We start from the raw sequence: 12,847 nt of genomic DNA on the forward strand, positions 1-12,847 counted from the left end.
CATTGGGATCAAAATATCCTTTTCTGCTCCCATATGTACCCAAATCATACGCCAAAAATATTCCCCACTTATTCCTGATTTTGTCAAGTGTTTTATGAAGTGTTTTACTACACTTAAGTAAATGCTTACTCTGTTGAACAAAATCCCTATGATTGCCACCTGGTAAGTAGTACATAACAGTGTGTGTTCTGAAGACAATTCCAACATACTTGCGATTACCAAAATACTTAGAAACATATGACTTATAAGCTTTTAAAACTTGCTGGCTCGGTGAAATGTCAGGTTTTACTGAATGAGGTTTGAGTGGATAGTTAAACTCTATATTAGTCAAATCTATAAAAGAAGAAGGTGCTGATTTGATTGTTATCCTGTTTGACGCACCTATGCCAATCCAGTGAACCCATATTAAAGTCACTCCATGTGGCTTCAAGTCCCCAAAAACATAAGAATTGAATTCTTTTAAAGTCAATATATGCTGGTAAATTGAAGAATAGACGAAATTCACCACCCTAGAGATGTTAAAGTTGTTCTTAATCCACAACATGGCATCATCGGAAATCTGTACACGTGGACTAACATGATATTTCTTCATATCATCAACACCATATGTAACAGTTAGTGGCTTTTTGAGTGGTCTGAGCAATGCATACAAAATTATTGCTTGACGAGGAGCTTTGGACAAAAAGTCCTCCCATTTCACTAGTGGACTTCCTCCATACTCATTCACCTTTCGGTTCCATTTCTCTATATCATAATAATCCCTAAATCGCAATGCTTGGTTAAAGTGAGGAACTGCTCCCATCACACCAAACATGGAGTCCACAGCAAAAGGCTCTGCAACCTTCATGTCCAACAATTTGGCCCACATTTCTAACTGCCACAAGTTTCTAGCTCCATTGGTCTGTTCTTCAAAACTACTATAAATGAACATGTGACCTTGTAACTCCTGATGTTGAGTGACGTCCTCTACAATTGTTTTGTTTGTCACTAATCGTATGGACTTATCGTGAACTGGTTGGGTAGGACTGATATCTGGCCCTAATAATCTTTGATCATGTAGTACTACTGTATTAATCACGTAATAATACATACAACCTACTACAACAAGTACCGACACGGTTACTAAAGCTACCAAACACTGTGCTTGGAATTTCATTTCGATAAACACTGAGATGATTCTGGCTTGCAGGAACTTAAAACGGACGAGGGCGATGCAGCGGTGTGACTCGTCACTTTTACCAGATATTAGAGGCGCGTAGGCTGAGCCGGCGTAAGCGCCTTACGCGCTTGAACTCTTGGGATCGTGTTCTGTCACGCTACAGATGGTCCCCCGCCCCAAGTGGTCCGGCCGGACCAACTAGCGCACTTCAGGCTGTCCGGCCGGACCATGTGAAGTTGCGTCAAGTGGTCCGCCCTCTCGTCCGCCCTGCTTCAATTGGTCCCCCCAATGAAACAGCTGTATAGAGGCCGGTTAGATATGGGTTACTTGTTCGTTACCGGAAAACTCAGTTATGTGGATGTTATCAGTAGCTTTCCGGCACACCGCTGCCTTTGATGATCGTGTCGAAAGGAGTTCAAAGGTGACTGGCAGCTGTCGACTCAGCCATATTTTATATTGATACGGTTGATCTACAGTCTAAACACGTGTCAGTTGCTGAACAGCGACTGTTGGCCTCGACTGTTGGCATGACTTTACTTGATTCAAGTTTATAGCTGTACTGATTCGGCTGAGGGCTCGTCACTTTAACTCGCACTTTAAGGACGCTTAGAGCAGTATTTGTAACAGTTCAGTTTAAGGATGATGGCGGATGGCTCCGCTAACCCTGCTGGTCACAGTAGCAGCAGCCAATGTACGGAGTCGGAAGATAGTCGTGGAGAGATTGAGAGACAACTGCACGAGGATGTTTTACTGTATCTTCAAGAGCAGAGGTACAGACAAGAGTGTACAAAGAACGAGAAGAGGTGTATTAGAAGAAAGGCAATGAGGTACACTTTAGAAGATGGAGCGCTTCTGTACACCAAACAGGACAAGACCAAGGTAAATATTTACTATTATAATGCATCATGTATGCATAGGACGGAGGTGGAGAAGCCAGCATTAGGAGGCCGTGGCATAGACTCCCCGAGTCGGGCTTACTTTCTATAATTGTAGAAAGTGGTTCAGCCACTTACTCTAATAGAACAGTCAGTTGCTCTAATAGAGCAGTCACACTTAGAAACTGCGAATGCAGCTGCCAACGTATAAGCCATTGTATTTACAGTCTACCACGTGTCCCATGGTTCCTTTCTGTTATTTATTACATCTGGCTAGCTTCCAGATAATTGTACTATGAAAACTTAAACATATAGTTATGTTTCTGTCTCCCTGCCATATTTATTATTTGTTTAATCACAGTAACCCTGAGTACAGAAAGCAAACCTATGAGTCAGGAATAAACTTTTGCAGCAGTGACTATATGGCTTCCAAACTTTTCACTTAAACAGGGTGGGTCAACTGAAATAAAGTTTTGGACCATTTTAGTGAATTGCTATGCACAGCTGAATAAACAAAATTGTCACTGTTCTGTTGGAGTGGCTGGCTGCTATAGAGTATTTCTGAACTTTTGCAAAATCAATGCAAAACATACATATAGTGCAACCTCTGGTAAATGAAACAGAACTGATTCAGTTTCCACTGAAATAAGAAGTTCTTTTCGTTCAGGATGTTATGGTTCCGGTACTTGGTAGCCACCTAGTTTGCATGGCCTGCTGTTGTCTACATGGACAAATTGCTTGGTGTGATAATTTCTCTTTTAGTTCAAGACCCTATTGACTCTCTAATTCTAAGTTGTATAGAGCTGTAGGGCCATATATAGCTGCTGACTCAGCATACTATAATGCAGTGTATGTGACTGGTAATACAAGTGTATGGTTTGTATAGGTCAGATACATACTAGACCCGAAAGAGAAAGAGCGGATATTGCGAGGTTGTCATGTACACCCTACATCAGGTCACATGGGGACAAAGAAGACACAGGCAAGGATTACAGAACGCTACATGTGGCAAGGAGTAGGAAAGGATGTAAAAGCATTTGTAAGTACATACCTATACAGCTATACCTTGGGGGTATACATATATGCGGAAGTATATCATGCAGTTGATGCCTTGCAATTTAGAATAGCAGACTAATACTCAGCTTTCACAATACGTATACCAAACAGCTATGTAATTTGGTTGCTTATTACAGTATGATGCCCCTGTTACATCTTTTTAGTCTTGTCAGTTTTACTTTATGATAATGTTGTAGACATATATAATAATTATGATTATGTTGAAAATTTACCCTGCTTGCATGCTTCTATACCACTTGCAACTGCAGTATTCTGTTTTCTAAATAGCTGCATAAATGAAAAATGACCCAATTATATCAATCAACATGTTGGAGTTGCTATAGAACTGTACTGCAAAACTCTATTAATTTTATATGCTTTCAGGTTGTAAAGAACAATGGTTTACCATGCACGTATACATAATGCCTTTGCACAAGATGCAAAATATTTCATCAGTAATAAACTTGCATCATCACATTTTTCTATACATCTAAGGTGAAGGAATGTGATGTGTGCCAACGGATGACAAAGAAAATGGACACAGGGGTACCAGAACTTAACCCTATTCCAGTTGTAGCAACTTGGTACCACATTGGAATAGACTTTGTCGGACCACTAAAGCACAAGTCCACTCAAGGAAATTGCTATATTCTGACAGTAGCAGACTACTTTAGCAAGTTTGTGCAGGCATTTGCTTGCAGCAATAAGGAATCCTCAACCGTGTTTAGTGCTTTGTTTAAGGTATATATATATATGTTGTGTGTATAATGCACATATTTACTTAAAGTTTGCAAACACTTGGACGTGTAGACTAATACAGAACTACAGTATATGTTTGTTAAAGCAGCTATATAATATGGGTCGGAAAAGAGTTGTATAGCCAGTTATGTGGGCCGTTTAACCCGTATTCTCCCAGCATACCAATTCCAGTATTCATTTTCTACGTCTAATTGAAACATTTTGTATAGCTGTATGAAAACCTTTGGCTAAATCACTTATCTTAGCAAGATGTGAATCTTGCTTACTTGGATGTCAATAGATTAGCTTTAGTATTCCTATCCTTTCACGCGGCTGCTGAAACTTATTAATTTTGTCATAGCTTCATCATAAAGGATCCTTTATAATTAAGCCTATCACAATCCTATGCTATGATCACCAAAATATTTTGACTTGGTTACTGGATGGTAGAAAAGTAGCTAGATAGAGATGGTAGAGAAGCAGCTAGGTGCTGAAAATTTCAACTTGATTGCTTATTGTATGTAGGAGTATGTAAAACAACTGCACAATATTTGGGAGATTACGGAATACAGAATAACCGTGCAGAAGTAATACATGTACTTTGAATGTTTGTCATTAATGTGAAACTGTGCATGCAGTTAATAACATCCACAGGTGTCCAAATTGACTTAAAGAATACTTTTGTATGTTGCATCTAATTCTGTTTCCATGCAGTAACAATAAAACAATGCAAAATAAAATCTACTAATACATTCGGAAAAGTTCACACATATACATGAACACACACATGCACACACACACACACCCAAGACAAAGCAATGTATTATAGTGTGCTGCAAAAATGTAATTAAATACTAACAGAATGAAGTAGTCATTATAACCCAAGCAGCCACCAGAACCATGCAATTCAAAGTGTACCATGTTATTTACTTGCATATTACATACTTTACAGTTATTCATGCAGTTTGGATTACCAAGAGTAATTACTTCTGATCAAGGAAGTGAATTTAACAATCGCCTTGACAAGAAATTGATGAAGATGATGAAAATTGACCACCGTTTGACTACCCCTTACCATCCTCAGGTAACTACTACTCTACTATCCTATATTATATGCTATGTTGTAACTAATCAACATTAATAGTTGCATGGTAAAGAAATGCATAGTGCTATAATATGCATATTTACCTTATGCACTTTAAGTAGATACAACTGTATTATGTGTCTGTTGTAGGCAAACGGCTTGGTTGAGCGTTTTAACCAGACCATCCAGAATATGCTGGTAAAGTTTGTTAATGAGAAAAAGGAACTCTGGGAAGATTATTTAGACACCTGTGTTTTTGCTTACAATACTTCTAAACACGAGTCATCAAAATATTGCCCTTTTGCTGTGATGTTTGGACGACAAGCTCTGTTACCTGTTGAAATTCAATCTCCCAAAGAAGAAGATATCGTACAGCACTTGGATCATAATGATGAAGTTATAGAACAACATTTCATTCATCAAACAAAAGTAGCACAAATTGTGAAGGAGAACATACTCACCGCTCAAAAGCGTCACAAACAAGTGTATGACAGGAAGCACCATAACCCAGCTACATTCAAAGTTGGAGCATTGGTTCTTAGAAAAGATATGAAGAGGAAAAAGCGGGCTGTTGGAAAAATGGATTATAAGTGGCAGGGTCCTTATAAAGTTGTGAAGTCTGTTGGTAAAGGAATTTTTCAGATCCTATAGTATGTTCACGTTGAGCTGAATCCTGAAAAACAGCTAAAAATTAAAAGTGGATTTTTTCTCAACAGAGTTAACATTTCAGCCAACCAGATGATTATTGGGAACAGCAAAGGTGTCAACAACAGACATGTACGGTTTGGCTTCACTACAAATTCGGGAAAGGGCTGTAATGGACACTGTACTTATATGGCTTCTCCATAGGAAATGTATTGTGAAAATTTTGATTGGCCGTAAATATTATGTCAAACATTTGAACAAAAAGATTTCAAAATATTTTTAGCGGATCAAGCAGTACTACAAATGAGCCAAATTTCAAGATCATGTGTAATTGCATCCATGAGTTATTAAATGTTTTTGAGGATTCAGCTCAACGTGAACGTACTATAAACACCAATGACATTAAACAGACTTTAAAAGTCCATGGTACACATTTGAAATTGTTCTATCCACCCAAGAAGGTACGTGCATGTATGTGTGGCACACAGGTGTGTGTTTATGTAAGTTATAATTGTATAGGCAACTGGTTGTATCTCAACATCTCATGACGAAAGTGATAATAGTGGCAACACATCTGTCAGAAGTGGAAAAGGATCCATTTCACATGATCCTAGTGCCAGTGTGAGCGACAAAGTAAGAACTTATAACTACATGTTAATTGATGTAATATTATCTTGCAATACATAGGAACCATGCAACTCGATATTCCAGTATGATGACAATATCTAGACTGACCAAATAGAGGAGAGGAGGACAACACATCAGTTGTTACTCACAATACTTGTACACATACTTCAAAATCTCACAACCCAACAGTGTCCATTATCTCACATGAACCTAGAGCCACCAAAAGTGATAAAGTAAGATTATTTGATACTATACTGTAATATTTATATCATGTACATGTTATAGGATCCCATCTTGACATCTCAGTGTGATGAAGATACTAAGACCAAAATTTGGACCAAATGGATGATGGCAACATATCAGTGCTCCTACATGCTCGTACATCTCATGATCAGAGTGACTCTTCTTCAAGAACGTCCATTTCTTATGATCCTAGCAGCATCATGAGTGACAAAGTAAGTAATGTATAGGCTTATTGCCAAGCATGGTAACTATGGTTGTAGTGCAGCCAGCATACATACTTTGAGTAGTTTTAATAAGCTCACTGATTTGCTGGTTACATAGCTACTGTAGCATACTATATACACCCACGTGGAATTCTATATGAGTACATGTAATAGGAACCCAGCTATCCCAGTTTGATATCACGATGGGATGAGGAAGATATCACTCACTGTAAAGATCTAGTACGAATGAATAAGGAGCAAGGGCACAATGTATCAGTTGCTATTAATGTGGTTAGAGGTTCCTCCAATTCGTTCTTCACATATCTTACTAATGTCTATTTTCAGAATTGCCCATTGGTTTACAGTTCCCCCAAACAAGCAGGAGGCTACTTCCCAGAGTTTGGCAGTTTTAGTACACCTGCGCTATCACCTATTTACAGCCAAAAACTGGAACACAATGAATTTAAAATAAAGCCTACATCTGATAAAGGTAAATTGTGATAGCTGGAAAAACATCACAACAGTTCCAATAGGAAAGAGGGTTGTTGATATGATATTCTCACCACCAAAGCACATTGTTACCAAGAGAAAGCTGAATTTCTCTGATAGTCCTGATACGAATTCAGTTAAGCCATTGAGACGACGTCGCAAGCTTATAAAGGTTGTATTTTGTTGTGATAATTCCTTGACAGCTATTGTAATTATTGTGTGCTTACCATTACACAGAGATGTGAGGAGTTTCAGAAAAACACCGTAACAAAGCCTCCTACAATAGCGGAACCATCAGTGGTAGCACCTATGATTGCGACAACAACAGAGACAGTGGAATCCAAGATAACAGCCACACCTAACGTAACAGCTACAATGTCTACAGCAGTAACAGGAATGATTAATACAGCCGGTGCCAACAATGGAAGCATCATACCACTTACAGCCTATGTATGTTTTTGTGCTGTGGTACATATGACTCATATATATACATACAGGATCAGCTAAAAGCTATCTGGAAAAGAAAGCCGTGCTATGTAATTAAAGCTAGGTTTGGACATTTGGCTATACATCAAGGTAGCTTTCACAACTTGAAAGGAAATAACTGGTTAAATGATGAGGTCAGTGCATTGTATTATATACCTCTAAATTTGATGCACTAAAATTAATGTTATAGATAGTGAATGGATATTTACGCATGCTAGTTGAATTGAGGAATGACAGATTTGCTGTCTTGTCACAAACCATCACTGCCTGGGTTAATCGCTCAAAATCTGGGAAATCATCGCACCTTTTAAGCAAGGTAAGATCACAAATGCTACGTGGAGGAGTTAGTTTATTCATACTATAGGAGACGCTAAACACCAAAGTGTTTATTGTTGGAATGTACAATCGTGGAGAAAACCACTGGATATTGATTGTAAGCAATTTGCATAGGGTGATACCAATACACTTGTTGTGCTGCTCTGTAGGCAATCAACATGGAAGAAAAAAAGTTTTACTACATTGATCCTCTTGGACCATCACGAGCCATACGTGGAGCATACACAGGTTTGAAGTATGTTCAATACTGTAACATTGACTGTTAACATAATTATACAGTGCATCACTGTGAACTAAATTGATGCAATGCACTTTTACACCTAGTTTTGTATGCTCCATAGAAGGTTCTTTGCTATGAGATATAACTGCGTTGGTCAAGACAACGTCTCATTGGACAATTTTGAGCTCATTCAGCTCAAGAAAGGTGTGCAAAAGCCAGGAGACAGCTTCAACTGTGGTGTTTTGAGTTTAAAGGTATAACATCTCGCTTTTGTAGCTAAGGCTATAAAGTTTGTGTATTATACACAGATTGCTGAACAATTGTTAAATTTTAACCGTATCGACGAAGACGCCATTTTGCAAATGAATATGAAGAAAGCCAGAATAGATATAGGCACAGCACTCCTCACCAATTCAAGTAATTTGCTCTGCGTTAAAGTGTGCATATATACGTGTGTTTCAAATTCAGTTGACATGACTGAGCGCTGCATCATGTGTGGACGATCTGAAGAAAGTTTTCAGCATGAAGATTATACTGATCGCTGGGTATGCTATACACATATATTATTCATGTGAGAACTTTATGTATATTTATTGTGTATGTAGATCCAGTGTGGTAACTGTAATGCGTGGGTGCATGTAATCTGCTCAGGAGTAACTGTGGATGACCCTTCAGCACCCTCTTATGAATTTAACTGTATTGATTGTGTCAAACAACGTAAAGACTTTACACATTAGCTAATGACTGTAACAATTGTTGATGTATATTGGCAAACTTTGCTAACTAGTTAGCTATTTCATGGCATACATTAATTATGCTAGCTGCATCGCTTTTATGGCTAGCTATATAGCCTGGCATGACGCATGTCAGTGAATACATTAGTAGTGAATTGACAACATAGACTGATCACCGGCATCATGGCTGAGAATCCACGAAGCACAGGCCTAGCCGAGCATACAAGGCACAGCCTGTAGCCTCATACCCGATCACTGGCACTGTAGCTTTATAGTTTAAAAACAAGCTGTACGAAGAAACTGATCCGGCCGTGTTGCTTGCCGCGCCTGGATCATATTCAGCATGGGGGACCACTTGTAGCAGAGGGGGACCAACCGTGGCGCTCTAGGTTGTCCGGGGGGGACAAGTTAAAGTGTCTCAAGTGGTCCGGGGGGACCATATAGCGCGGCTTTAACTAGTCCGGGGGGACTGATTTTGGGGGGACCAATTGTCGCATGACAGTTCCTCGAGGTGTGCCTGCATCTATCTGATCTATGGTTCCTGTGTTCGTAGCTCCGAGAAACGCTCCAAGGAACTCTTGTTTCTTCGTGAGATTTTCGGTCCTGGTATTTGCTTCCTGGCTGTAGAAGAAGAAAATGAATTAAAAGATGAAGTTGTAGTGTACTTGACCACCATGCCTCAACATCGAAGAAGTCATCGCCGGGACCACCAGGCCGCATGGAAATACCTTCCGCAGCGTAATCGTGTTGTCCGTGTGACCATATGGTGTGACAGACCGGACAGTCACCAGTCCTTGCGATGGTCCCTGTTCTGGTTGGTTTCACTACGACTGTGCTGGTGTTAGTGACGTTCCTACGGGTGAGTGACGTTCTTACGGGTGATTGGATTTGTTTGTGTTGTTCAATCAAGAATACCCGTTTAGTGCGAGTTCTTCGACATATTCCAAAGGGGGCCTGTATACAGACTGCTCAAGCACTCACAACTATCATTATAAATGATTATTTCTGGGGATGCTGGTGACTTACGTATACCCTGGTGGAAACTTCTGTTTTTTGGCTGCACAGCTTTAGCTATCCCTGACACATCTAGTAATGATCCATCTGGCCCTTCTCTTACCACTATTGTAAAATGCCAAGTTGCAGCAGCTGCTTCCAGCTCTATGAACATTTTTTTCTCTGCTGTACAACCAATGTTCTCCTACAAGGTCTGATCCATCTTCGTCTAATGACTTAACTCTGCGTCGCCGAGTGGAGGCCAAACTCAGATGGTGATGTTATTGGCACAGTACACCTTGTTAGTTCCAATGACACTTTGGCACCTTTCGATGATGAGACATTATCTGGTCTTCAGTCGAAGCATCCATCCTCTCCTGACTTATTCCTGAACCACCTGACGATTCTTCAGAGGTTTTGTCAATTTCGTGTCCATGTGCTGTTGTTACTCGTGCTATCCGTAGCTTAAAAGCTGGGTCTAGATCGTCTGTGCCCCCAGCGTTTCAAGGATTTGATTTCGGATACAAGTCTACTGGGAAAGCAGGAGTTTGTTTGTTGAAGTCACTTACCTTCTTGGTCAACTACATGTTATCAGGGTAGTTCCATCCTGTTTTTAAACCAGGCGCACGCCCACAGCCGGCCGAAGGCCGGCTGTGGGCGTGCGCCTGGTTTACTGTAATTGTTTCCGTAAAAGTGTGTGTGTGTACCTATCTATCTACCTATGTTTGTCCGTACGCACCCACGTGAGCAAAATCGTTTAATAACGGTGAAAGCAGCTTTTACGTAAGAAGTAAAAGTGAAATGAAGTCTGTATTAAACTTCTGCACAGGTGAACTTTGCTCTGAGGTGGTTTCTTTTCGGCGGACTGAAATACGGGTGTGGTGACTTTCCTCAGACTACCTTCCCCTTGAGGTTTTCAGGGATTTAGCAACTGAAAAACAACGGTGCAGGCCTCGTACACTGCCAGGAATTATGCCGAATAGCCTATCGCTTCGAGTTGAAAGGGGGCGTATCCCTTACGTACGCGAACGAAAATGAAGAGCAGCTTTGAGGCTTTGTCGAGAGAATTTGTGGGAAAAAACACATTAGTCACACCATAGATACTAAATACATAATGGATTGGAAACGCAATACATTTTACGGTTACGGGCTCGATACGGTCACGTGATGACATTTACGGGGCACAGCAGCATTTTCAATAGGCACAATACATTTTTGTCGAATTCGCCCAGAGTTTTCTCGAAAACAGGTGTCTTTTTTAATTCGTTCATCCTTTTTTTAGCACTCTCGAAGGTATGAACTTTTCTTTAGTATAGCATGTATCGCTAGACTTGTTTTCACAAAGCCAGGAAAACCCCCACAGCCACTACCGTCATGTAGCCATTCTTTCGCTTCGCTTACGGAAAGTAACTGCTGTACAGTGCTAAAAATAATTATTTTGTATTCATTACGATGTGGCGAAACTGTTCAGCACTTCTAAAACTTCGTACGTAATACGCCCTATGTACTAAAAAACCCCCACAGTAGTTTTTGAACACAAATTTCGCGTTCCTTCCTTCACACCTTCGGTTGTACGAAACGACTAACCTTCAGTCACAAACCAATAAATAGCTGAATCATTTAGCAATGATTTAACGCTTTATAAAACCTGTAATAGTAGTCTCAGGGTTAAGAACAACTGCAGTTTGTACACTTGGTAACGTTGCCATAAATCACGTGACCGTATCGAGCCCGTAACCGTAAAATGTATTGCGTTTCCAATCCATTATGTATTTAGTATCTATGGTCATACTATAAAACAGTTTAGAAGATAGTTTTGTGCGTAATATGTTGGTAAACGCGGTTTATTTAACAAACGCTTCCTTAGCAATGCATAGCAACGTAATTGAATGAATTACGAATATTTCATGAATTACGAGAAATAGCTAATTATATTATTGCACAACCCAAACTACCATATTGTAAAGTAGTAATACATAGTTGGTTAATTCATAGTAGTATATACTGTCTATAGTTATTCCAGATGAGTTAGCTAGCTGCATGGCGCCTGCAGTAGCACAACATCAACTTGTTCAACCATTCTTAGCTACAAAGACTGCTTGTCTTTGTTTAGGGACTTTTCTTTTGCCCAGTGCAGTTAGGTTTTGGAACCTCAGGTGGTTGTGAAGCTGCCCGTCAGTTTTTGTCATCAATTTCTCATAGTCACCCACTAGTTCTCCTCAAGGTGGACTACCGCAATGCTTTCAATAGTGTCAGGTGTGACCACTTCCATCACGTCATGATGGAGAATTTTAGTTGTTTATTTCCCTTTGTCTGGCTTGCTTATCGCACCTATGTTTTATTGGTGACTCCATCTGCTACTGGTGTACAGCAAGGCGATCCCTTGGGCCCAGTCCTTTCCAGTCTAGTCATCCATTCCTTGGCTAGTGAACTTGTAGTCTTGTATCGACATTTAATGTATGGTATCTTGATGATGGCACTCTCAGTGGCTCTCCCTAAGTCTGCCCAGTTATCTTTCTTCCCTTCATAGTACCTCTTCATAGTACCTCCGAACTAGTTTCTTCCATCTTGTCTCCTTAGGGCTTAACTGTTGAATCTTCTCTCCTCCACAAGGCTCTCGACCAATGGTCTGCTGAGTATCCTATGCCCCCTGAGGACCACAGACATCTTCAACATGGTTGGGATGAACTGCTTTATGAACACCACTTTTTGGATTCCGCCTCTGATGCTAAAACAAAGGCTCGCCTGTTGTCAGTTTCCTCCTCAGAGTCTGGTGCATGGCTTGCTGCTCTCCCTGTACCTTCCTTGGGTACTAAGCTGGATAATGAGTCTGAGGATTGTTCTTGGTCTATGTCTTGGTGTTCCCATCGTTGTTGAACATACGTGTGTTTGTGGCAGTAAAGTTTATGTTTTTACGGTTTTTCTTGCGGGTGTAGTGGAAGCTGTATTCCTCAGCACG

At 40.1% G+C, this 12,847-nt stretch overlaps 1 protein-coding gene across 2 annotated transcripts; it reads left to right on the plus strand.

Annotated features, from left to right (window-relative positions):
- The first annotated feature begins 1,434 nt into the window (after positions 1 to 1,434).
- Positions 1,435 to 8,987, plus strand: LOC136256284 (uncharacterized). Of its 2 annotated transcripts, XM_066049203.1 has the most exons (16): positions 5,565 to 6,018; positions 6,077 to 6,190; positions 6,245 to 6,417; positions 6,470 to 6,639; positions 6,805 to 6,921; positions 6,976 to 7,120; positions 7,164 to 7,291; positions 7,357 to 7,569; positions 7,617 to 7,739; positions 7,796 to 7,921; positions 7,970 to 8,038; positions 8,091 to 8,176; positions 8,283 to 8,415; positions 8,470 to 8,578; positions 8,630 to 8,706; positions 8,767 to 8,987. In XM_066049203.1, exons 4-16 carry the CDS (start codon positions 6,526 to 6,528, stop codon positions 8,896 to 8,898), a joined length of 1,572 nt encoding a protein of 523 aa, XP_065905275.1. In that variant the 5' UTR covers positions 5,565 to 6,018; positions 6,077 to 6,190; positions 6,245 to 6,417; positions 6,470 to 6,525; the 3' UTR covers positions 8,899 to 8,987. The 2 variants fall into 2 exon arrangements, with proteins under 2 accessions (XP_065905274.1, XP_065905275.1); XM_066049202.1 differs by lacking the exons at positions 5,565 to 6,018; positions 6,077 to 6,190; positions 6,245 to 6,417; positions 6,470 to 6,639 and adding exons at positions 1,435 to 2,038; positions 2,921 to 3,073.
- Positions 8,988 to 12,847: the final 3,860 nt, after the last annotated feature.

This window comes from Dysidea avara, chromosome 5, assembly GCF_963678975.1.
Source record: "Dysidea avara chromosome 5, odDysAvar1.4, whole genome shotgun sequence".
Classification (NCBI taxonomy): Eukaryota; Metazoa; Porifera; class Demospongiae; order Dictyoceratida; family Dysideidae; genus Dysidea; species Dysidea avara.

Bases quoted from the DNA above. Each gene is read 5' to 3' on its own strand.
- LOC136256284 (XM_066049202.1), top strand. From the start codon at position 1,799: ATGATGGCGGATGGCTCCGCTAACCCTGCTGGTCACAGTAGCAGCAGC. The intron at 7,292-7,356 runs GTTGTATTTTGT...ACCATTACACAG, and splicing joins GACGTCGCAAGCTTATAAAG to AGATGTGAGGAGTTTCAGAA. The intron at 8,579-8,629 runs GTAATTTGCTCT...TTTCAAATTCAG, and splicing joins AGCACTCCTCACCAATTCAA to TTGACATGACTGAGCGCTGC.